Below are 26,460 nucleotides of genomic sequence, written 5' to 3' on the forward strand. Positions count from 1 at the left end.
TTGCTTTATTATTATTATTATTATTATTATTATTATTATTCACTTGGGAGCTGCCCAGAGTGGCTAGGGAAACCCAGCCAAATGGGTGGGATATAAATAATGAATTATTATTATTATTACTACTACTACTACTACAAATGGATTCACACTTGAGGAATTTGAGTTTACTATTAGTATATAGGTTGCCTCCTTTCTTTTCCAAAACTGAATACAAGCAATTCAACTAAGTCAAAGCAGGCCAATGGAATGATCTTCCATTATTTCCTTTTGTACAGCATGGCTGGCTACTGCTTTGGAAGGAGCCCTAGAAAGGGCTATATTTGAAGAACTGCCAAGTCCAAGGGCACACCCACTCTACATTTAAAGTGCCATTATATCATGTTCACACTCATGGCTTCCCCCCACCCCACCCAAAATCCCAGGAAGTGTAGTTTGTAAAGGGTGCTGAGAGTTGTTAGGAGATCCACTTCACACCCATAAACAAATAAAGGCTGATGTTTCCTGCCTCCACAGATAGGACTTCCTTCCATTCCCCACTCCCTCTTGTCTCTTCCCCCTTTACTTTTCTCGGGATCAAAGGATTTAGCAACATTACTTTGTAACCCAAATAATCTTTCCGAGGCCTTAGCAGTAACACTGAAGCAGCTGGAGATTCCTATAGCTATGGAGGCTGTCGCTAATGTTTGTTCTTGGCTACAGTTCATGGTTAAGAAGGAAAGAGCTTAACCACGATCCCCGCTTTGGACAACACACTAACCTTGGCTTAACTAAAAGGACCAGGAAGGAGCAAAGTGGGTGAGAGCTCCTTTCCGAGAGGCAGCACGTTTGCACAGTCCCACTAAGCCATAGTTTGGCCTACCATGAGGTGCAAACCATAGAGTGCTTTATTGTAGAGTGAGAAACCGACTGGGGAAAACAGACAACCTGGCTGCTTTTCTTGCTAGAAAAACAAGGGACTATGTGTTTTTCCTTTCAGAGAACAAGCCCAGCTGCACCTAACTTTACTCTGAAAGACAGGCGTAAATACCAACCAATGGGACTGTGATTTGGTCATCAACCATGTTTTAGGTTAGCCTCACATTGTTCCTTGCTTTTCGGTTTAAAGCACCTTACTCATGGCACTTAAAGCATTAAGTAACCTGCCCATGTCTATATTTATTCCATTAAATGTACATTCATCCCCTGATTTTTGTAAGATGATAAAAAAAAATTGCAAAGGCACTCTGGGGGTGGAGGTGGCAGGAGAAGTGGTAGGACCGGTTCTAAAATGGGGGGGGGGGGGTTGGCATGGGCCACTCTAACAAACTGCATCAGCCTGTTTCCTCCAAGTCAGCTAGCAGACTCCATATATTGGATTATTGCAATGGGAGCTGCTCAGCACTCCTCCGGATTACCAGCAAAGGGGATCCAAGCCAGTTGGTTCGACAGGGTTGGACTCACAGAAGCCAGCCATGGATAGGAGTGGCCACATAGGCATCACCAAAACAAGTAGGAAATGCATTCTCCAACAAAGAAGAGAAAAAGAAGATACTGGTTTGTATAAAATCTCTGTGTGTTAACATGTTTTGTCTAGATTATAACTACTGTAATTGCTATGATTTAAACAGAAGACAGAGTACATCACAATATAGCACAGTTGTTTTCGGCATGGCAGGAGAGAATGGCAAGTGTGGCAGGAAGATTCAAGGACAACCGTAGAAACATTTAAACATTTCAGTATAGTATAGTATAGTATAGTATAGTATAGTATAGTAAGTATATTTATTTGCAGAATATGGATAGATATTCAAGAGCACTGGCTATTCTTCTACAGTTCTCCATGACATTGTTGTGAATGGGGATTTTCTACTATGACAAATATTAAAGATTAGAAAAGAGAAAAGCTTCTTTGTTGATGAGGAGATGGGAGTTTGTTCTCAAATTAAACCTAATATAAATGAGAGGACCCAGCAAAAGCCAGCTCACCTCTCATTGAGTTTGTATACATATTTAAGGGACGTGTGTAAGGGGCTCGTTTATACTTATATTTTGTAAATGATTCATGTTCTTATGTAGCTGCATTGCTATATACTTTCTGGATGTCTCATGATCATATTATAAAGTAGTTGTGTTGTATATTATAAATCAAACACTGATGAGAATTGTTTCTTTTTGTTTTCTAATATATTTCCAATGCATTTCTTATCAAAAAAATAATAATTCAGTGTGACGCAAGCAAATTTTTATTCTGAAAGTATGGCCCAGAGAAAATTTTTTGAGAACCTCTGCTACAGCTGGTGAAACTAATCAGATCACCTGTGTGCCGCTTATCTGCAGTCGAGGGACTCAAATTGGCCAAAAAGAAAGAAAGAAGAAAAGGTTGGGTACTGGCTTTTGTAGCAAACTGACAGAAGAAGAAGAAGAAGAAGAAGAAGAAGAAGAAGAAGAAGAAGAAGAAGAAGAAGAAGAAGAAGAAGAAGAAGAAGAAGAAGAAAAGTTGCATTGTTTCTGGAAGGGAAACAACCTGACGAAGACACAGTGAGTGCATTTCCACAGCGTTCCTGCATGCTTTCTGAAAAAGAGAGAGAAGGAGCTATTATTGATCAAGGTCTCCAGAAATTAGAGCAAGGCCCCCTCTACTGGTCATGGAAGGTTAAAACTCTGGAAGGGAGTCTCGTGTGGGGGAAAGCAGGAAGAAACTGGAGGGTGGAAGTGATGTGAAACAATTGTCGAAGGATCTTTGTCAATGAAACCCGGCAAAACCTGGCAACTTATAACCACAATATTAGTGAGGACTATTGTTAGCAGGCTTTGTGCTAACTCCTCTCTCTCTCTCTCTCCTCTCTCTCTCTCTCTCTCTCTCTCTCTCTCTCTCTCTGTACATTTAAAGATGGTGAGACAGAAGTTACTAGAAAAAATGGAACTGAGATATCGTCCAAGTTGCTTTCTTTTCCTCCGCACAAAGCAGAACGTCTTTGCAGTTTTGGCAGCTCACTCTGAAACCTATTTAAAAGGAAACACTAAGCACCAGCTGGTTTACAATGCCCTTGTCAGCCACTCCTTGAGCCAAAACAATGAGCGAGAGAGGCGTGTACAATTGATGTATTATAGTTTAAAGTTCATAGAGCAGGAGTAGGGGTGTTTTTTTTTAATCAAAGGAAAGAGGAGAAAATGTGCTTTGTCGCAAGACATTGTGAGATAGTCATAGGCAGCCCATGCATATTTTATGGATTCTGGCTCTTATATTTCAGGATCCACGACTGTAATGAGGAGGAAAACGCTATTATGGGCAGAGTTTTATAACATTTTGGTTGGGCTAATAACGATTTCCCCCTAATGTGGACTTAAGACATTTTTCTTATGCGCAACATGACTATATTTTCTTTTTGTGTTTATCTTTTGTGTGTCATGAAGACATAATTGTATGTCTGGACAAAGTTTTCAAAAATCTGCATCTGCAGAAGAAAAAGGATCCCTGCAAGCAGCAGAAAGCACAGTGTATTCCCCAAAATTTCACAGATGTATTTTATTTGTTTATAAGAGCATACAAAAGATTCAGGTTGCTGCACAATAAAATCATTAAGCTTCTAAAAAAAATCATTAAATCATTAAATCATAAAATACAGAACAAAAGACCAATATGGAATCAGGCAAATGCTTGGAGAAACAAATACATTTTCAGCAGGTGGTGAAATATCAGGATTGTAGGTAGATTTCCATAGGAACAGTGCTCCAAATGTTGTTGTTGTTCTGTTTATTTTTACCCCACCTTTTCCCCTGATGGGACTCCAAATTACTGGTATCATTGTGCTAGAAGGAAGTAAATGAATATGACATAACTGGGATTGTCAGGAAGGCTTTTCCAGATGGTTGCAGTGCTTTGGCTTTGGGATGCAGGTGGTGCTGTGGTCTATTCTAACCACTGAGCCTCTTGGGCTTGTCAACCGGAAGGTCAGTGGTTCAAATCCCCACAACGGGGTGAGCTCCCGTAGCTCTGTCCCAGCTTCTGCCCACCTAGCAGTTCGAAAGCACACTAGTGCAAGTAGATAAATAGGTGCCGCTGCGGTGGGAAGGTAAACGGCATTTCCGTGCACTCTGGCATTTGTCACAGTGTTCTGTTGCGCCAGAAGCAGTTTAGTCATGCTGGCCTCGCTACCCCGGAAAGCTGTCTGTGGGACAAACGTCAGCTCCCTTGACCTGAAAAACGAGATGAGCGCCACACTCCATAGTCACCTTTGACTGGACTTAACCATCTGGGGTCCTTTACCTTTATCTTTTTAGTGCTTTGGCCAGTATGCAAGCAGGCACGTACATAAGGGACAAGATGAAAATAAGGATACTCTTGTATACTTGTGGCACACCTTTTCTCACACTAAGCATCATCCCCCGCATCCCATACATGCTGAGTACCATTCATTGCTTCAGTAAGTAAATAATGTTTATATCTCATTATTCCACATTTGTAATCTGTCTGGCTTACATAAACAATACATTAAATATAATCATAAAATATAATTAAACACAATGGAGTGAAAATATACAATTGAAACCTCTTATCCACCAACTGTGTGCTGAATTAATTTCCTCTGCAACAGCCTGCCCTGCTTTGATTTAAAGTCAAAAAGGGTGCTTGGTCTTCTGGGCAGAAATTTACTAGGGAAATACAATTTATGTTACCAACAGTGCACAATATACCACGCTGGAGAAAAGGATCTCAGGTGGCCAGTGCTTTTGGGTGTGTGTGTAAAAAATGAGGTGCCAGTACTCATATATTGATAAGAGGGTGGGGGGCACACATGGTTGCTCTGGAAAGAGGTGCTGGCACTCTGCGTTGGTTAGTATTGGGGGGGGGTAGAAACCTGCAGGTAGCAATTGATGGGAAAATCCTCTTCCTTTCTGGGATCCTGGAAAGAATCCATCTAGGATAGATCTGATCCTGCAGGCGAACGGAATGGAGTATTCTTAAAGAAGGATTGGTTAGCTGCTGGCTGAAAGACAGAGGAGGAGCTCTCGCTCAGTGGAGGGAGCTCTCCTCTCAAATTCTTTCCAATCTACTTTCCTTTCTAATCATCTTACTTTATACAAAAGCCTCAACTTTCCTTTCTGCAAAGGCCCATTTAGTCCAGTATTCTTTTTCTCACAGTGGTCAGCCAGATGCCCATGGGAAGCCTGCAAGGAGGACATGAATGCACCAATGCTCTCCCTACTTGTGAATCCCAACAACTGGTATTCACCCGGAAGGCATACAACTTCCACAGTGGAGGCAGAGCATAACCATTCTAACTAGTAGCTGCTGAAAACCTTATCCTCCCTGAATTTGTCTAATCCTCTTTTAAAGCAATGCAAATTGGCGGCCTTCTCTGCCTCTTGCGAGAGCCAATACTGAGTTGTTCATGCAGTCCTTTCCTCCTCCTTAGGACAGATGTTCGCAGTCACGCTTTTCTAAGCAGTCTCTTTGGATTAAAAGTTACTTTGTATCCATGTAACTGTGCTCAAGTTCACGAACTAACCTAATAAAACTGAAGGTATCCTTCAGAAACATCACAGGGGTCACAGGGAGAGCCAGGAGCATTTTATTTCATTGTTATGGAAAACGTGAATTCCCCCACTCCACTGGCCTGACTGATGTTCTGTGGTGCGACAAATTGTGTAGCATTATAAAGCGAGGCTCAGATTTCAGTTGCGCTCAAGCACATCTGGAGCTGAGGATGCACTAGGTGAAAAAAAAACTGCCCTGCAATTGCTCCAGTGTGTGGAAGAGATGAAGGGTGAAAGGAAAGTGCACATGTCTTCTTTCAAGTGCTGTAGAAATTGTTTGGGAGTCGTTTCCCAATTCACTTAATCCTTGTTAATCGCTGTTCACAAAGTCAGATGATTCTTGCTTTAAAGGGAACCACATCAACTACATCTGAAGAAGTGTGCATGTACACGAAAGCTCATACCAAGAACAAACTTAGTTGGCCTCTAAGGTGCTACTAGAAGGAATTTTTAAATTTTTTCCCCCACATCAACTACAGTTAGTGCAGGAGAAGGAAGGACAGGATACAAGTGAAATGAAATGGCACAACACACTTGTCAACTGCCTCCCCCTGCAAAAAACCAAAAACCCTCCAACATGCAGAGAACATGGTCATTCCTCTCCCCATGCGAGACTTTTGGTATTAAAATTATTTTGCTACCAATTGTATGCTACCAGGCTAGGTTTGAAGTTCTTGTAGTAGCTTAAGTTCCTGTAGAGAGCCAGTGTGGTGTAGTGGTTAAGAGCGGTAGACTCGTAATCTGGTGAACCGGGTTCGCATCCCCGCTCCTCCACATGCAGCTGCTGGGTGACCTTGGGCTAGTCACACTTCTTTGAAGTCTCTCAGCCCCACTCACCTCACAGAGTGTTTGTTGTGGGGGAGGAAGGGAAAGGAGAATGTTAGCCGCTTTGAGACTCCTTCGGGTAGTGATAAAGCAGGATATCAAATCCAAACTCTTCTTCTTCTTCTCTTCATATACTAACTGTGGTCGTCTCTCCTCAAAAATAATATTGTAGAGTTGGGAAAAGTTCAGAAAAAGTAAACCAAAATGATAAAAGGGGATAGAGTGATTCCCCCAAGAGCAAAGGTTACAGCATTTGGGACTTCTTCTGCAAGTTCAGTCAGTATGAGTTAGCATGTACTGGTGTTAGCTTCTTGGATTCATATTGGTCACATGTAAAACTTAGACTTGGAATGGTTTTATTTGCCACGAGTAATAAAGCTTAAGTTTTCTTTATCCTTTCAACTAGTGGTCTAAACCACTGAGCCTCTTGGGCTTGCCGATCAGAAGGTTGATGGTTCGAAATCCCCGTGATGGAGTGAGCTCTCGTTGCTCTGTCCCAGCTCCTGCCAACCTAGCAGTTCGAAGCATGCCAGTGCAAGTAGATAAATAGGCACCACTCCGGTGGGAAGGTGAACGGCATTTCTGTGCGCTGCTCTGGTTTCACCAGAAGCGGCATAGTCATGCTGGCCACATGACCCAGAAAAACTGTCTGCGGAGCGGACAAACGCTGGCTCCCTTGGCTTGTAAAGCGAGATGAGCGCTACAACCCCAGAGTCGTCTGCGACTGGACTTAACAGTACAGGGGTCCTTTACCTTTTACCTTACCAGATTATATTTATTTGCTTAAAATTTACATGTGCATTGGCATGCAAATTGGGTGAGTATATATTATGCATGCAAATGTGTGTCCTGGATCTAAGCAATGGCCGATCTAGTCCATTGCTCTGTTTTCCTCAACTAGCAGGCTCTTGGGTTTATGATAGATTGTGGCTAATGTGTGTATTAGCTGATATGGTGATCCACCGCTCTGTCCCATTCAGTTTAGTAGAAATGGGATGTGCAAAAACTGACTTAGGTAAAATGTATGTTAACAGTCTGTGTGGTGGTTAATCTCCATGAACACATCCATTCACTTTTAAAATAATATTGTATAATCTTCTTCCATCAACTCCATATCAGATTTAAACTAACTGTGATCATGAATGGTGACTTTCAGTTGAAACACTAAAAATGCAAATGAGTTCTCTTTGGGAGTGTTTATTGAATCAGAAGGAAATCAAAATATACAACTATTTAAAATTCAGGTGCTAGTTTATATCATTAGTCTTATTCTTCCTTGCTTTTACAATAACACACATATCTGAATTCTCCATGAACACTATTAAACTTGCATCTCATATGATCTTTTTGAAGCAGGCAAAATTTTGTTCAGTCTTATAATCTGGTATAGTTTTCGTTTAAGGAATTAAGTTTAGTTACAAACTAAAAAAAGTTTCTGTAAAACTGAAGTGTTTTTCCCCCCTTTAATGATAAGAAAAAAATTAATAAAAGTAAATACATCCTTTGAGTTAGTGATATAAAGGGCTCCATTGGTGCTGCATTTTGTTAATACTTTAATCACTTTCTTTTCAAAAGCTAATTTCCCCCCATTTTATTACATCAAGGAAGAAAATAGATGAGAGTGAGTTAGAAGTCCTGTACATTTCAGCCTTTTCAATATTATTACCGGTAACTTGAAAATCATTTGAAGCACACTCTTAAAAGTTGACTTATATGACCTTGGCACTTATAACCACAAACTTTTTTTAAAAAAAATTTTTTGGTCAATGTTCAATTTATCAAATGATGATTTAAAAGCTATATACTTATTCTTCTACCCTCCACATAATTTTGCCACAAAAACAGAATCCTTCTTATCATCTCCATCTAACCATAATTATTTTAAACAGGACCCTTATTACGCTGTGCAATCCTATGCAATGTTTACTGTTCAATAAATCTTACTTCTAAGTAATTGTATTTTGCTTAGAATTGCAGGCTTAGAATGTTTTCTTACCTTGTTTGTTAGAATAATCATTCCATCTTCCACATTAGCCTACACAGATGTAACACTTAACTGTGGTTTGTTTTCTTAACCATAGTTAAGTTAAGCACTGCATCTGATCATGTTCATTAAGAGTTGCCTGGAAAATAGGGTGGGAAACTATGGACTGAAGTGTGTTTGCAAACCATAGTTTGCATTAGCTGTGGTTATGTACTGCATCTGTAATGAGCAAACCACGGTTAAGGCAACAAGATCTCCCTATTTACATTGGACAATTGTTTCAGGCTTCATAAGCCACAGGTTATGAAACCACATATTTATGAGCTGAGAATGATTAACTGAACTGAGCTTTCTCTGGTTATAGAGCATAACTAGGAAAACTAGATCTTTTCACTGCAAAGGAAAGAACCGGGGTTGGCAACAAATGCTAACCATGCTCATTATATCTGCACCAGGTTACAGAGAGGCGTAAGAAAACTACCTCCTCTTAAAAGGTTGTCTGTCTCACCTGACCGTACATCTACAAAACTCCCACTGAAACTGATTTTGATTCCTAGAGTAGCCACAGGCAATAGAAAGGAACAACAGCATATTGAGAGAATTCATACTTTGCAATATTGTAGGTGACAGATTCAATCTCACATATTGGGATGGGAAAGACCTGAGATCTTGGAGGGCTGTGACCATTTAGAGGAGGCAATGCTGAGCTAGATGGACCAATGGTCTCGCACAGTATAAGATAACTTCCCCATGTTCAGAGATAGGCAAGTGGGAAGATCTGAATCTTCAGGTTGCAGGTTTTGCTGGCTAACACAAACTTTTTCTTGAACACCATCTCCCTGACCACTTAGTCTTCACTATTCTCCACACTTATGACAGGAAGGATTCTATACCTCTTGACTGCAACACGTGCTGCGTGCTCACAGTTATTCTAATCAGTCCAGATTAAAATGGTATGATGCGCTGTAAAGATTATTAACAAGTAGACATCTCATAGGTACCATAGCTACACATACAAGTAGACCTTATCTGCATAGGTACACATGCAGGGAGAGCTTGGAATACAGGCTTGGGATAAGGCATGGTAGGGGCTGTGATCAGCTCACAAACCAGGGAAACAAAATCTGCATATTGTGTAAAAAAAAAAAAAAAAAAAAGCAACGAAGATACAAATTATGAATATGCTAACTGGGTGGCACTAAATTTGGCAGCTCTAATCAGCTGCCCAACATCTTTATTGCAGCTGGGGGTAATAAGAGACTCTCATAATTTTGCTTTCTCCCCTTGCAAGGAAATGTGAAGTAGATTAATGTGCTGGGCTCAGCCCTGGCCAAAGGCATGCACATTAGATCTGGTCATCAGAGACATCTGTCTTGGTTCAGCGAAGCTGCCCAGAGACAGAGCATGGGGGGAGGACCCTGCCATAAGATGGCATGACAGGGCCAGATGTGGGAGTAGAAGTCTCCATTTCAGGTCGAAACCAATGCTGTAATTAGCAACCACATCTTGTTTTGTAAAACTCAAGACCAGGGCACATGCTTTCCCTGCCTTCCCAGTTTTCATAGGGGACTGCAGCATGAAGGAAAGGGAACCTTACAATTCTCTTCCCAGATGCATCCGGACAAAAAATTGCCCTCCACCAACAGCATTAGCTTGACAGAAGTGGGAGAAGACGCTCCCTTTGGTTAATTTTCGTCAGCATCATAGCTGGGGAGGAGGGATAAAACCTCCCTCCCCCACATGCCCTGGTATTTAATTTTAAAAATGCACACATACACAGATGTGGTTGATAATAAGCTATTAAAGTAACATCTGTCCTTTGCCCTAAGAATGGTGAGCTTTTGTGCGTGAGGATTTTATGTTGGTGGCCATAGTCAATATCGCTCTCCCTACCCATTGGACTGACACGACTTTCTTGTCATTTTCCTGCCCCATTAACCTTCCCAGCAGCTGAGCTGTCCTCAGCCTCTAAGAGTTTCTCCATTGCTTTTCTGTGACCTTTAGTTAGCCTAGTTGAAGAAAACTTTCTGAAGAAATTCAGGACGTAACCCAGTCTTTGCTTGAGCCTAGCAACAGCTATTGTTTGGCAACAGCCATATGAAGCAAGGGGCTAGAAGGGAAGAGAAATGAACCAAGCAAGATCTCCTTTTTTACACTGCATGGGTGGGGGGAAATGATGGCGGAGATCCAACGATCCGTCATTTGGTCCGGCGTATTCATTACTTGGGTTTCACAAAAGGCACAATTGATACTGGATCTGTTTGTACTTCGGCATCGGACATCCGTTTGGGGCTCTGTCGAAGGGAAAAAAACAGAGAGAGAGAGATGTATAGATATTGATGAAGATGCTAAAAAGCTGATTATGTTGGAGACCCACATAGGCATTTTCCACTTACATTCTTACTAAGCTTGTAGCCCATTTTATACAGGCAGTGAAATAGGCTGTGTGTAAATTGTCACTTAAAAACAATTCTTCACAATGCTGAGTAAAAAAAAAAAAAGTATCAAGAGAAAACCCTGTAATATGTCCACAACTAGTAAATTATGGGGAGGAGCCAGAACTTTGAAATAGTAAACCCAGACTACTGGAAATCTTATTCAGCACCTCTTTGAGTCAGAGACTGCTCGCATGCTTGCAACTTAAGGTTGGTAAGCAAAAGGACTAGAAACTTGGGTTTTTAAGAAAAGAAAAGTAAGACAAGGTTATGCACCCATTGATCCGATTTTGCACTTTCTCTGTGCTTGTGCAGAATCACAGAAAACATACAGTCCTGGCTGTAGCATCTGAAAGCTCGTGTCTCAGGAAAGTTTATTTTGCATTTAATGTCATTCATAAGATAACCTTCATGTGGTTTGAATTATTCATGCAGAAAGCCAGTACATTGTGGGGGCCTTATGTGATCTGGAGGGCAAGAAGAGCTTAGACCAGTGTAGATTTGCCAGTTCTAACACATTAGCAGTTTTGACCCTACATACGTATATTGTTAAAAAATAATAATCACCATTAGCATTCACACATATAAGGAAGGCTCAAATAAATGATGTTATTAGCAGTTGCCCCAAGAGGTTCCAGGAGTCTCTGCTTATCCCTTTAGCTTTCCTTATAGCAGGCAGTTGGAAGAGATGAAGTAAAAGTGCCTTCAGTATATACACATATATATTGCTATCGTTAATTTAGTGTCCCCTGCTAAATGATTAGCAACTGGGGAAAAAAAGCACAAAGGGTCCTGCCCAAAGGCTCACAATCTAGAAGACATAACACATATATGGACAGGAGATGGGAAGGGGTAAGAAGTGGGATTGATCCTGCAGAAGAAAAGATGTAAAACAGGCAGTCAGGTTCACAGTCCAAGATTCACAGGAAATGTATGATGGTGGTGGCTGTTGAATCAGCCTTTTTACCCAGTGCTTCTCTTTTCAATACTGGACTAAGTGCCACCCCACTGCTGTTGCACCTGGACAAGGTTAGGGGACCACCAGGGGTGGCACTGGGGTGGGGTGGAAGGAGAAGTAGGGAGAAGTTTACCTTACTTGCATTTTAATGCAATTTTAGTGTGAAAATATCTAATTTGTACGTCCCCAAACAATGCATGAACCATAACACAATTACCCATAAAAATTCAGACTTTTCTGAATTTTGCAATTCAGTTCTCCAACCAAAAATTGTTTACAAAAATGTATAAAAAGGGGAATGTGTACTAAAATGCAGAAACACCATGCAACAATGCATCATAGTAGGGAAATTGTTTGCAAAAATGTGTATATAAGGCAAAATTGCACACAAGATTAGGAGAAAACCCAGATTTTTTTTTGCAGAGGACTAGAAAAAGTTGAAAACTGCTATGGAAATATGGGAGAACTGAATTTAAGTTTAGAAAAATGAGAAACCAAAATTGCGAGATTTGTCCATGCCTAAGCAGAAGGCTCCTTGCCCAGCCCCTCTCAAATTTAGCACCGGCCCTGCTCTTTACCAAACGCATTACAACCCCAATTGACAAGCTGTGGCATACAAGCGAACTCCTGGGAACAGATTCAGAGGCTAAGACCCAACATGCTTATACACGAAAGCTTCCCAGAATGGTGGCTACAAAAGGATCGCTAAAAAAAAAGAAAAGAAAGGTAACGTACAAGGCCCTTAAAAAACCCTCCAAATGACTGTCTCTTCTCTATCCTCTTCGGATTGTTTTCCTTCGCAGCTTCCCCTCCATTCTGAAGGGAGTCTGTCTCGGCTGTTTGTTGCTCTGTGGAGTCTGGCTGGTCTTTGGCTTCCTGTTTGTTTCCTTGCTGGTTCTCTGTTGAACTTTCTTGGTTCCTCTCAGCCACAGGTTCTCTGTTCTCAGCCTGGGTCAAGGGCCTGTCTTTGAAGTCCAGTGTCTAAAGCAGTTTCAAACAGCAGTTATTTAAAAAGAAAAGAAAAAGAAAAGAAATGCATTTGGCAGGAGGCCCCCCAGTTTATTTAAAATTAACTACCTCGCCTCCAACGCACATGCAACCCAAATGGTGGAAAATCTATTTGCTGCAATCCTATGCACACTTAATGAGGAAATAAGAGCCTTGGTAGGGCTTACTTCTCCCTGCACATGCATAGGATTGGGCTGCACATCATAATACCAGCATGTTCAGCCTGCCACCCTCTCCCCCCCCCAGACACACAGACGAGTTGCCCCTTTTACAGTTGTGGGACTACTCTCGCGGAGGAAAATGCGCAAGTGGCTTTCTGCAAAGCTTCTTTTTACACATGTCTTTTGTTTTTTATATTTCTCCATGCATAATAAAAAAAAAATGAGGAAAGGCATTTAAGTTAGGGCCATGTCTAGATGGATCTTATTCAGGCATCTCAGTACCCACAAACAGTGTTTCCTAACATGTTTTTTAGAGAGTCTCCAAAGCATGCCACAAATATAACCTTGGTAGTAGTTACAACAATCCTGTAAAGCAGTCCAGGGTGGCTGCCACTCCCATATTATAGATGGAGTTCTGAGGCTAAGAGGTAGCAGTTTGCTGAAGGCTGCTTAGTGACTTCAAGGCTGCGGCAATATTTGAACCACATGGCAAGACACATGGGCTGTTTAAATCAGTGCCGCTCACCCAATTGACTGGAACCAGCTGCGGATGAACGTGGGATTTGCATGGTGTACTGCTGAACAATGCAATAACTGCCACAGTTTCCTAAACCAAGAAGGTATTCCCTTTTTTGTGACAGAGCACTTTCTTTTCGAAAATTAACTACGAACCCCAAATTTTTGGATCCCCCCCAAACCTGTGCCAAGGTTTTGCAGCTGTTTTGCAGCGAAAACCCTGTGTTTTGCAGCGCCCCACAAACTGAGTAATTGATACATCAAACACAGAGTTCGTACTTAACATTAACTATGAACCCTAAAATTTGGAATCCCCAATGGGACCACTTTATTTGCATGCAGAAGGCATCTCCAGGTGAGGCTTGGAGAGCCCCTGTCTCAAATCCTGCAGAGCCGCTGTCAGTCAGTGTAGTCAGTACTGAACTATATAGACTGCTGGCCTGACTTGGTATAATGCAGTTTCTCATGTTGGCGACCAGGCTGGCCAGATGCAAAGGAGATCAGGGCTCCTGCACCTTTCATAGTTATGCAGAGGATGAAATGTCAGCAGGTATAATTTGCATAATAATAGATAATCTATAATCTGAAGCCTAGGAAGTTACCATCTAAACACAACCCTAGAGACACAATGTTTTCTCATGCATGCATGCAACAACAACAGCATTACAACAAAGCAGTAACCGTGTCTCTTCCCAAGCCATGAAGCATGAAACCAAAATATGGGAGACAAAGACAGAGAAAGATTTGAAAGATCAAGATAACAGATAAATGACACTGGGCTACAGAAGAGAAAGATTGCACAAACAAATTTCCACAGTGTAAAATTACAATACTCCAACAGAAGATTGACAAGCCATGATTTGGTCAAGGTAGTCCAATGCCATAGAAAATTCTGCATGTAATTGCAAATGGAGAAAACATGACTTCTTACATTCATTCATCATTCATTCATTCATTTTAAAAATATTATTATTTTTGTTTCCAAAGTAACAACTATTACAAGACAGTTCACTATAGCAAAGGGAGTGAAATAAGAACAGGATATGGGAAAAGTTCAAAAAGGTTCACAACAAAACGCTACAGTTTGTTTAAAAGAAAGAGGAAGTGAATGGCAATGTTAGATTACAAAGTGAAACAAATAATATGCACCCCTTTCCCTGCCTTTAGCCATTATTGTGCATCTGGGATGTTATTCCCAAGCTATACATCTGGAAGCCACACACATGCTTTAAAGGTGGCTGAAAGTCACAGGTCATGATATTTCAGAGTTTATAGGCAACCTGTGGGTTAACGTAAAACTCTTAAGTTTTAATTATTATTATTTTTATTTATTTATTTATTTATTAAAAAAAAAAAAAACCATTCTGAATTTAATTTGCTTGGGCAGCGTGCCTTGGTGTATGAAACCTCTGAATCCATACCTCCGGCATAATAACATTTACAGATTGCAGAATCAGCTTCTGGAGTCTGCATGACAAAAGTTCCCATGCTGTTTCTTTTCAAACATCCCTACTTTATTGTGTAGGCTGGTGCACAAGCAGTGCCTTGCTCAAGAGATGTAGGTGTGGGCTGCTTGATTGCAGAGACCCTCACTCATAGTTGCCAACTCCCTGGGACTCTGGGTGCCCAAGCACCCACAAGATTCCCCATGAAGGGGCCAGGCGCCTACAAATTTTGGTGCCATGGTCATGCACACTGCATGGCACCCATGGCCCCAGGCAACCATGGTCATGGGGCCATGCTGGCACTCCTGCCCTCACTGTAGCTCTTCCCTTCTTCTCCCTGTAGCTCTTCAATTTCTCCCAATACCTACAGTTTTTATCAGCCGCACTGTTAACTACTGTGATAACACAAGCCCAGTATTTGAAACAAAGGTTAGCTTAGGTGCATTATTGTCCACCATGGTTACAACAAACCATGACTAAAGGCTAGGGATGGCTGACTGAACCGTGGCTTAATGCAAACTAGCAAACGACAAGCAGTGAGCCATAGAACAAACTTTGGCTTCAGTTCCTGGTTTTTCTGCTGGTTAAACCATGAGCCTGGGTTAGGATGTAACACTATGCCAAACCATGGCTTGGCTCTCTGCAGCAGAGCATCAGCAGGACCAGAGAAGGAGCAAAGCAGTTCTCTCCAGGAACCCACATGCCTGCTCATTCGCACTAAGCCATGATCTAGTTTAGCGTTCCATGAAGACTGGGCTATTATGTCGACACAAACTATTCATGGCTGGCTTGAACTAAAAGCTGAGGGACTGACATAAGGGAATGGTGGGCTGGGGAAGCACTAAAGAAAGTATGTGACCCTCTAGCAATTGCTAAGGATGTACAGTTAGGAGGAAAGAATGGGTTTTTTTCCCCATTTCCACCTGCCGCGAAACTGTGTTTTTTTATTTTTATAAAAAACTTAAAAATTTTTTTTTAAAACAAGGAGCTCTGCATTTAAAAAATGCAGCGCCACTGCAACCACCTTGTGATTTCTAAGATCATCCCACTCCTTCTCTTCACAAGTTTCAGCCGGCTGTGAAGAACAAATGGTGGTGGCAAGAAAGATTGCCCTTGAGCTAAGTGGAAAGAGCATGTTCAGGATATCATTATCTTTGAATCAGGCAGAATATCAGCAGGTTTCAAAGCAGCAAATTTGGCACGTTTTAATGTTGAAGGAAAGAACGCAGGGAAATAGAAAAGGAGAGCTGTAAATAACGAACTGTATCACTCCCCTTCCTAACAGCTGATCCAGACCCAACAATCTGTCTCAGCTTGTAGGCAGCTAGCATTTCTTGAGAAAGGAAAACCAGATTAACGGGATCGTAGTTTTCCCGACACAAATCTACTCGCCTCTGCCACAGAGATTCTAATTGACTCGAGACCTGAATCAATCAAACTCTTCATTTGGTGGACTGCATTTTGGTAAAGATCAGGAAAGGGATAGCAGAGCATCCAAGGAGGGGATGCCCCCACCAGACGACAAATGGGCCCTTGCACAGGCAGTGCTCCAGAGTGGTGCAGCAAACAGTCTGTTTCTGCACGTTTTTTGCTGTGCGGTGACCTCTCCCCTCTTCTTTCAGGGCTCTATACTGTTGCCACCACCATGAAGTTAAATGGAGCTGATTGGGAACTGTTCCCTTAGCAACGGTGAAGTGTTGTAGGCACATTGCATACGTACAGTGTTATAATGAAAGGCCTCAAGGCTTACTCAAAGGGACAGTTGGCTAAATGAATTGATAACAACCAGTGCAATGCCCAACACCAAACATCATAAAGAAAAGTAAGTGTCCCCTATTTACCCAGTACAAACTGAGAAGGGATGTTTATTTGTTACACTTATTGCCGACTTTTCCTGCAAAGAGCTCACAGTGGCATATATGGTTCATGGGCAGTCAGTCCTTCATCCAGAGACCTTACACACCCCACACACTGAGTGCATCTTCCAATGTCATGTTGCCCCTGGAGGGGTTGCAATGGGCCAATGGGACCCCTGAGCCCCCAAAAGATAAACTTCTGCTAGCTCACAGGCTTCAGCAATAGGCCTGTGTTTTGTGGCTCACAATGGACAGCAAGGAGTATCCACATTTCACAAATGAAAGCTATCAGTCTGCTGCCTGTACTGTCCACATCAGGTACCAAATCTCAAATCATTTGATCCAATATATGAAGACTGCAGTACAGCCATTTCTACTTCGTTATGTATTAATGGTGGCAAAGGTTTTAACAGCACATAATTGGAAAAAAGAAGCAAAGGCACTGTTTGCAAGATAAAGAGCTAACCTTTAATTAAATGCAGTAAATCAATATACTAGATGGAAGTTCACTTTTGCAATGGAACAGGAGTTCCACTTGCAAGTTAGGACCTTCCTTTTCTCTTCCCGTGACACCCTCCACCCCAAATCTGCTCTGGAAAGTCCCCCAACCCTCTGGAGCAGTTATTGAGGGTGATCAGGGGCTGAAAGGAGAGGAGGGAGAAGTTCTGCATAAGTGAAAATCTGCTGTGTGAGCAGAACAGCGGTCTCGGATACAAGCCATTAGCTTTTAAATGTATTATTTCACTACTGTAGAAGAAATAGCAAACTAAGTTAATATGAAGTGAATGGACCTGATACAGTATTAAGAACTTTACACAGATGCCAGACTGACATGCACTACACATAAAAATAAGAACACAGGAGGGTTTTAAGACAAACTTGAGAACAAACATACAGATAAGACGGAATTGTCTTTATTTATCCTTACACTGAATTTTTGTAAAGATTAATTTTAGTTTTGATTGCAATTATGGATACAGAGATTTGTTTCCAAAGGCGGTAGTGAGTGACAGTTTTTAAACCCAACAGCCCCAAATTCAGCTGCAAGAAAACGAAGGAAGTAAAGTATGGAACACAATTGGTCAGAGGCTGAACAAAACATGCTCAATGGACAGATGAGTTTTGCTGTCATGAGAGAAAAAGAAAAGTAAGACTCCGGAAGTAGATACCATCTGAACCCACCACCAAGAGAAGATCGAATCCATACACTTACTTGGGCATCAGGGGCTTGCCCATTTACCTCTTCTGGAGCAACTACTACTGCGTCACCTCTGACTGGCTAGAATAACAAAGGGTTAGATGCATTTCTTCTTACCATGTTCCTGTAGTACTGTGGTCACAGAGGACTTTAACAGGCAATGCTAGCGAGATTCCTTAGCCCCTGTCCCTGTTTTCACACTTATGAACTTTTTTCATCTGAATCCAATCCAGATTATGCATACCTCCCTCTTTCCAGTCTACGGAGCCCCTTAAACATGTCAATTTAGGGCAAATGTGGAGACTTCTCATTTCCTCGGGTGTCCTTTATAGGCTTGCTGTGATTCTGAAGGCAGGCAACAACTTTGGGCAAGGACTGTTAGAGTTCACTGGCGGGGGCTGTTTGACTGAGTGTGTGGAGTGAAAAATCAACCAAACATTTAGAAGAGGAAATGGTCTTAAGGTTTTCCAGAAACCGGGGTAAATGTGGATTAAATGGGAGGAAATTATACATTGGCATTTTGATGCTGGCAGTTTCATATGGAATGCAAGAAACTTGAATGTATGAAGAGTTTTGATCCCACAATACACACCCGTCTGGAACTTCAAAGTGCCCATTATCTGTTGTATGACTTATGGAGGTGGTAAGTTTACTCTATAGATCTGACCATTTCTAATGTGATGCCTGTTGCAGGGGGTGGGAGTAAGGAAGAGAGGTGAACTGGTGAGATCATGAGAGGCGTTGATCCGCCATAGGCCACTAACAAATGTTGCGGTACTCTTAAGTCTTAACTACTCTGTTTGGCTATTTCAAATACTTCACAAATTAATCCCTTCTAGGTCATACTTTACACCTCCTCCCATCAGATTCAAAATACCCTTCTTACCAATTTAAATAGTTTCCTCAGATCCTTAGTTTTGCTGGGCTCTCATCTCCTTTGGAGGACTTTACTTCTGCCAGTTCCTGACTTCTGCTTTCGACTTTAGTTGGGGCTTGGGGAGATGCTTCGATCCTCTCCGTGTTTATCACCTCTATGTCATCTGTTGGAGTCTGCAGGTTATTTGCAACAAATGTTAAGGACAGTGAATGCATTAGATAATTAAGATGGCCTATTTAGAAATTCAGAATCACGGGAAGGAGCCATCATCTCAGAAGGGATGAACATTTATTTCAAACTTAAAGAGACAGATTTTATAGGAAACAGGTTGGATATTTGCACCCTGGATGCCACTTCCCACCTTCTGTAAACGCAACTAGATTTTAGAGTTTCCTTGGAGAAAATCCTTCTAGTAACTTCCTGGATATATTTGGCTGTTATAAAAGCTAACAAACTGCTTCAGTGATATAAAACTACTTTGAGATCTGTTGATATTTCACAAAACTGACTTAACCAAAGGGACCATCAGATCCCTTCCCCAAAGAAAATTAGCATGCCAGGTGGAAAATTAGATATATAAACCCTTTTCCCTGGACATGCCGACATTTCTACATGAATGGCATTTGTGTTTTTTTTATCTGAGGGAAACTTTAAACATGCCATCCCGCCTACCTGCAGCATGAAGTGGTATAGTATAGCAAGAGTACACCAAGTGAGTTCATGTACCGTGGTATGTATGGATAAAGCTCACATTTCACATGCCCATGGTATCTGTAAGTATCGCTGCTCAGTCCACTTTTGGATGGCAACAGTGGAATTTCTGCAACACTGTGGTTAACGAATGCCACGGAGGTAGGCTATGAAATCCCTAGTGCCTGTTTACTCACTGGTGCGGTAACCCATAACATTAGATTTTGGGGAGGAACTGAATGTTAGGCAGCAGAGAGGTTGCTGCTGAAAGGTGGCAGTCCGTGATCCAGTTCTCCCATTTCTCCTTGGTAGCGGGACGTGGAATTTCCCATGGGCATTGACCAACATAATGTGCGACCCTGCTGCCGACCAGGGGGCAGTCAATTAGTGGAGCAGAGTTGGGGGAACCCATAAAGTTGTGTTGTGACGCATGTGGGCAAGATTAGCAAAGTAGTCTTAAGGCAAAAGGAGAAAAACTGAACACAGAGCTGCTCTTCTTGCCAGCAGCCCATTGTTTGCATCACAATGTGCAGTTTCACGCTTGAATTCAAGAGTGACAGTAACCATTAGCTACTTTAGCCTGTGGTGTATTAACAGTAGTAATAGAAATTGCATCAGTTGAGGACCCCTCCAGACTTTTTTGCAGGTGTTCATTAGTGGTGGATTTATACTGGACTTTATTACTTGTTGGGAGATGCCGCTGCAATATTGGGAGGGAGTCTGAAGGGGCATTCTTGTGCCATGGCACAGCAAATTATGGCCAGCGAACATTTGTGGTATGCAATGTTACAGGGTTTCAGCAGGAAGTTGGGGAGGTGCACTGTTTGGAAATGAATCAGTATGTTTGCCCCACTGAAAGCAGGATTGCAAATAATCGCCCCCGATACCACCAACAGCAAAAATAATCATGAATTCACATAAAACTCAATGTAAAATGCAATGTAGCCGAAGCAAAATTCCAAGTATGTTGGAAAATGTACTTGGCCAATAAATTATTCCTATTCCTATTCCTAAAATGGATGTCTGGAGGGGTCCTGAGTTTACTGACAAGACAGTTAGAACAAATAATAAATCACGAATCAACAAAATACCCAACCTTAAAAAGACCCAGCACCATTATTAGCGGCTATGATATGGTCACCATGTCATCTTCAACTTTTATTTATTCTTAGCATAAAAGGTAACTCAACTCAACTCAACTCATTTATTTCGGCTTTAAGCCCGTAAACACAACAACCAAAAACAGAGACAGAACATCACAGGCTGGTTTATAATTACTAACAATAAAATAACTTTAAAAATACCCAGCTGAGTAGAATATGATAAAGGTTAAATTAAAATTGCATAAAAGGTAATGCAGCATTGCTATATTGCAGCAAAAGATGGCCGGACAGAAAGACAGAATACCTTAAATCACAGATATGAAATAAAATACAGCGTGGACATTAAAATCCAATGGCACCGTTCAAAGAAAGCCTTTTAACCATTCCAGAACAACAAATATTGATGTGGCGCTTGTCAAACTGCATCCCCTCAAATGTAAATTTTATCAGCAGATGGTATTAGCTGTTGCACTGATGCCATTGGCAGTTCCATTTGGTCCTCCAGCTCACCAGATGTAGCCAGTTATCTTGCTGTAGGAGTTTGTTCTCTTCCCAAAGCAGAATACATCCTCAATAAGGCAGAGCAGAAGCTGTCTCCTGGGACTTCTTCTTTTTAAAAAACAGTCTAGTGTGGGATCATATTACAGCCAGTGCTGCTACAGCTGTAGCCCAAATGCGTTCTGTCTCTTATGCTATGTTGATGAAGTGGGTTTAGTTTCACTAGTGATAACAGTTGTATCCTGGGAGGAAATTCCAGGCACGTCTGGGTTCAAAGAAAATATCCACTCACCCAGGAAGCCTAACTGACTGGCTATTTTATGGCTTACCAAAAACGTAATGGTGTATTGATGGTGCCCCTGCTAATTCTCCTGATTTAACTCTCATTTGCTGATGACGGTTACTTTTGCTGATAGGGAAACCTCAGCTGATGTGTTAATAGAGGTATGTTTGAAGAGACTGGCTGTAATTAAATCTAGCACAAATAAAAGCGACTTCTGATGTTTCAAATTGCTATTATATTGCAGGTTGCTTTGAGCTTTTGAGAAATGGACAGGGCATGCATATAAGACAAATGAGCGGTTATTTTCTTTAGCTCTGCTGCTCAATGAGCAATTTATGAATTTTTGAAGTCATTGACAGGTGCAAGTAAATAAATAAAGACCCTCCCATGGAAAACCGGCATTTAATCTGGCTTTGCTGTGGCATCATCAGTTCTAAGAAGCCTCTCAATACTGGGTCAACCCAGGACCTATCGTGAGATATATGAAAAACTCCTATAAACAAATCTAGCTGCAATATGACCAGAAAGGAAAAAGACTATCCAGAAAATCCACACATACCTTTTTCCGAAAGAATTTACTTAGGGGTGTAGGAGTAGAAGAAGATCTCTCCTTTGTTATTATTATTTCTTTTGGAGTTTCGTTGGCGACAACGACTGTCGCTGTGGCTGGTTGTGGCACAGGAGGGTCAGGAGCCCTTGTGTTCTGCTTCGCAGCTGGACTCTCCTGTGGCGGAGCGACGTTTGTTTCCGATGTCACAGTAGCAGTGATTACAGGCTGCTCAGCAATCTGGAAACATACACAAGAATTTGTAGAGAGACAAAGGGACATTTAAAGATTTGCAGAATGGGGCGGTGTTGGCCCACGCCAGACATTTAGCTCAAGCTCAAGACACATTTAAAGGACATGGCTTCTCCCAGAGAACCGTGGGAACAATAGTTTCTTAACGGTGCTGGGAACTGCAGTTCTGTGAGAGAGAAACTGCAGTTCCCAGGATTATTGGGCAGGGAGAGTAATGTGTGCTGAATGTGTTTTCACAAAGTGGGGGGAATAATAAGGATGGGGGGAAAGAGACAAGATAACATGGTACAACTATAGCTTATGAAAGAGCATCCATTCCTACATTTTTATGCATACCCCATGTATTATGGCAGCCTTCCCCAATTTAGTGCCCTCCAGATGTTTTGGATTACAATTCCCACCAGCACCAGCCAGCATGGCAGCACCGGCTGATACTGCTGAGAGCTGCCGTACAAAACATCTGGAGAGTACCAGTTGTGGAAGACTGGGTTATAGCATGGACGAAGATAACAGCACAGGAAATGACTTTTAAAGTCACATTTTGGGCACGTGATTGCTCTCTATACATTTGGACACTTAAGATATCGTAACCAAATTCTACATGGTGGATCCTGAGATCAAAGAGCAAGTTTTGGTCTATTTTGATACAATGGATGCCATTTTGAATCAAGGTGGTGGGCTGAACTGTTCTGAACTGATTTTAACCACTAGTTTCAAAATGGCACTGATTTTATTTATTTTTTAGTTGGTTGAATTCCTGAGCAATGCCAGGTACGAGACTGTTAGCTCTCTATTAAGCTGAAACTTGTAGAAATGTTCTTTGCAACTGGAAACTCATGAATGCTTTTCAACAGTGTTACTCACTTTGGTATTTTCTGCCTGCTGGGCATCTTTCTTTGCCTAAAAGAAGAGGAAATACACATACGCAAGTCATTTGGGGCTTTGTCATTCCATACAACCCAGTACCTGTGATTATGAACAGTGATAGAGTCACACAATCAGTTTGCCTTACGGTAGATATGATGAAACCCTATAACTTGGAACAGTCTTCAAAATTCCCATTGTTCTAGGTGCATACTGTGACAGGGGATTTCATTAGTGTGAGCAGTTTCTGAGCTCTGGGCGCAGTACTGCGCTTAAGATTTCAGATTAAAACTGTAGAGTGGAAGGAAAGGAGGACCTTTTTCTGCATCCCCACTTCCAGCTACTCTCTGAAGACTGGAGAAGAGACCCTCTTAAGAATATTAGGGGGGTGGGCAGGGGAAGGACTAGACCTTGTGAAAAATGAACATAATATTTTAGCTGCAGTTCATTCATTTTCACCTTTGTATTCTTGTTGTTAAAAAGTGTGCCTAGACATTGTGTTGTTGTTCAAAGTGACAGTCATTGCAACTGTTCCCGTTCCACCATAAATTCCTACTGAAAGTGGCCATTTTTGAAAACATAGTACGCATTCATAACTTCCATTGTCAATTTCTCATATATAGTAATGAACTCATGTAACCCCAATGCACCAATGAACTTATATCCAGCTATTAGTATTTATGTTATTTCGGTTGTTGTTTTTTTAAGAAAACATACTTTTGGTTGAAATTAGTATTAACATTAAGACCTGAAAAACAATGTTTCCCTGGTTCAGAAGGTGACCATGGTTTTGAGGAAAAATGTGCTGGCTTCGGAAGATATGAGGTCCAGGGACAACAGGAAGCAAGACTGGCAGCTCCTGTTCACGTGCCACTTTATAAATTTGAGCATGAAGTTTGCACATCTCCCTCTGTGACAAGATGCACGTCTTGCTGATGTTTTGAGCGTGCATCTATCAATGTATATATTTAATTAAAAAATTCCTTCCAGTAGCACCTTAGAGACCAACTAAGTTTGTTATTGGTATGAGCTTTCGTGTGCATGCACACTTCTTCAGATAAAAAATATCTTCACGAAAGCTCATACCAATAACAAACTTAGTTAGTCTCTAAGGTGCTACTGGAAGGAATTTTTTTATTTTGTTTTGACTACGGCAGACCAACACGGCTACCTACCTATAACTATATTCCAGTGAGCACTCAGGGCTGATTTCCTTAAGAATGGATAGGTTTGATCTTTTTGCAGTCCATGGGACTTTCAAGAGTCTCCTCCTCAGACATACTTACCCCTGAACTACCTGAGATTTATTTGTTTTTAAGCACGGTTAGGGCTGGAGCCTCAAAACTTTTCTCTTGACCCTAAATAGGATCTTGTAGCTACAACTTCTATAGCTCATCCGCCTTCAAGTGAATGTGTTGATCTTTCCTTTTCAAATACAGCAACCGATACGATACATTCATCTCAGAGCAGCCTAAGTGCCTTTCCCACTACCATTCTATTCCAAATCAATGCACTTATTATGTAATCCCCTCTACTCCCAAAAATTCCATGTGGGTGTCTGAGTGGAATTTCTGCACTCAGAAATTAACTTCATTTTCCATCCACAGCTCAAGGGTCTTTGTCTATATGCATTCCTTAGGATAGAATGATCCCATTCTTTTCCTCCAAACAAACATATTGATACTTAATATTGAATAGTAATACGTTGACGTGGTTTTGGCTACGATTCTGTACTAATACAAATCCTACAATTCTTCAGAATTAGCCATGCGTTCATTCTGGGTCTTTACTGCTGACTTGTGGCCACTTCTTTGCTCTACAAGTGTGAGGGGGTTGCAGGGAACCAGCTGTATACAGTTATCTGAAGAGTTATCCAAAAGGAGCAAGATTGTAGCTTGAGGGTACGCTTGAATTCATCATTGTCACGGGAGGCGCAAGTGGCCGCTATGGTGTGGAATGCTTCTTATGAATGGAGAGCACATTCAAATTCCCCCCTTTCACTGATGGGAGTTTTCTGGACAGGCAGAGCCACTGTCATATACACACTGAGTCCGATCCAGACCTAATCACTATACTAGCTTCAGGCTAGTGAAGCAATCAGGACCGGACCAGACCAGATGCTATTGCATGATGGCAGGGAAACTGGCTTGGGATCCACTGGATCCTGGGTTGGCGCAGCCCCACCCCTCCCCGCCCCTAGAATGTGACATTCTGGGGTTTTACACTGGCTTCCAGAAGGAGTTGGATGGCCACCTGTCAGGGATGCTAAAGCTGCAAATTCTACCCATTAAGAATTTGGGAATGGAGCAGATAATATCCATTCCAACTCTTAAATTCTGTTTTTCTATTTTTCAATTTTACAGTGCCGGTCCAGTAGCTTTCTGGAGCTTCTGCTAGAAAGAGACACCACAAACTGGGTGCCACCTTACCTGTTGCAGGATCGTTAATATAATGGCACGTGAAATTCTTTGAACGCTTTACATGCATGTCAGGTGTAATTTTAATAGTCTCTTTGTGACTTCATTGTTTGTCAGATCAAACCTCAGGTTAAAGGCAGCACGGGCATTGTTAGTGAGAGGGAGTTATTAACACAACACGGGAAATGGTCATTATGAATTGGTTAGAGGGTTTTTCCTTCCTGAACCCTGAATTCACAGATGTTGCTTAAGGGGCAGATTTCCAGACTCCAAAACGCTCAAAATGCCTTCTTTCTCCCTCCCCACTAAGCCGGATTCTGCCCTTCAGGAAGTCTGATCCTTGCAGTTTTTCATTCTGCGTCAACAATGTGGACACTCATCTGTTGCCATTCAGGGTTCCATTTTTGTTAGTCTCCAGTACCAACCTTATGCCTAAACAGTTTGCTAAATGTACTGTGTCCTAATCTGGGGCTGTCTGGCTTCTTTTTCTTGGTGCCTTTCACATGGGAATCGGCCGCCGTCTTCTCAGAAAGCTGCCCGCCAAGGCCTGTTTGAGATCCCTTTTGGGCGACATGATTCAAAGCTGAGTCTCAGCTGCATGATCTGTTGTCCTTTCGCTCACAACATTTATTTACTTAGCAAGATATATATACCGCTTAAAGAAATATCTCTATGACAGAGGTTTGCAGAACAGCATAAAATACCGGTACTCATTTTTTTAAAAGCCTTTAAAAAGGGCAGGTAACAACAGTATCAAAATATGAATAAAAATCAGCAGCTCTCTTTAAAAAAAACCCCAAATGTACATAATACAATCACACATCCTAAACGAAAAAAGCTTTTTAGCAGTGTTGAGTACAACCTAGTCCAAATATTAACAGGCAGGGAGTTCAAGAAAATGGGTTCTGCACACTCAAAAATCAATTGTTTACAAGTGCAGAACAAATGTTATGTGACACTTGTAAATGTGCCTGTGGATGAGAAGAATTATATGCACTATAATGTCATAAAATAGTACCCATATCT

The 26,460-nt window shown here is 41.5% G+C and overlaps 1 protein-coding gene across 1 annotated transcript in view; it reads right to left on the bottom strand.

Annotated features, from left to right (window-relative positions):
- Positions 1-10,256: 10,256 nt before the first annotated feature.
- BCAS1 (brain enriched myelin associated protein 1) overlaps positions 10,257-26,460 on the bottom strand; it is a 55,792-nt gene continuing 39,588 nt past the window's right edge. The window contains 7 exon segments of the mRNA XM_033153573.1: positions 10,257-10,620; positions 12,455-12,700; positions 17,919-17,984; positions 18,790-18,816; positions 18,819-18,953; positions 21,914-22,141; positions 23,018-23,053. Coding sequence (XP_033009464.1) covers positions 10,546-10,620; positions 12,455-12,700; positions 17,919-17,984; positions 18,790-18,816; positions 18,819-18,953; positions 21,914-22,141; positions 23,018-23,053 — 813 coding nt within the window. The 3' untranslated portion in view covers positions 10,257-10,545.

This window comes from Lacerta agilis, chromosome 6 (assembly GCF_009819535.1).
Source record: "Lacerta agilis isolate rLacAgi1 chromosome 6, rLacAgi1.pri, whole genome shotgun sequence".
Taxonomy (NCBI): Eukaryota; Metazoa; Chordata; class Lepidosauria; order Squamata; family Lacertidae; genus Lacerta; species Lacerta agilis.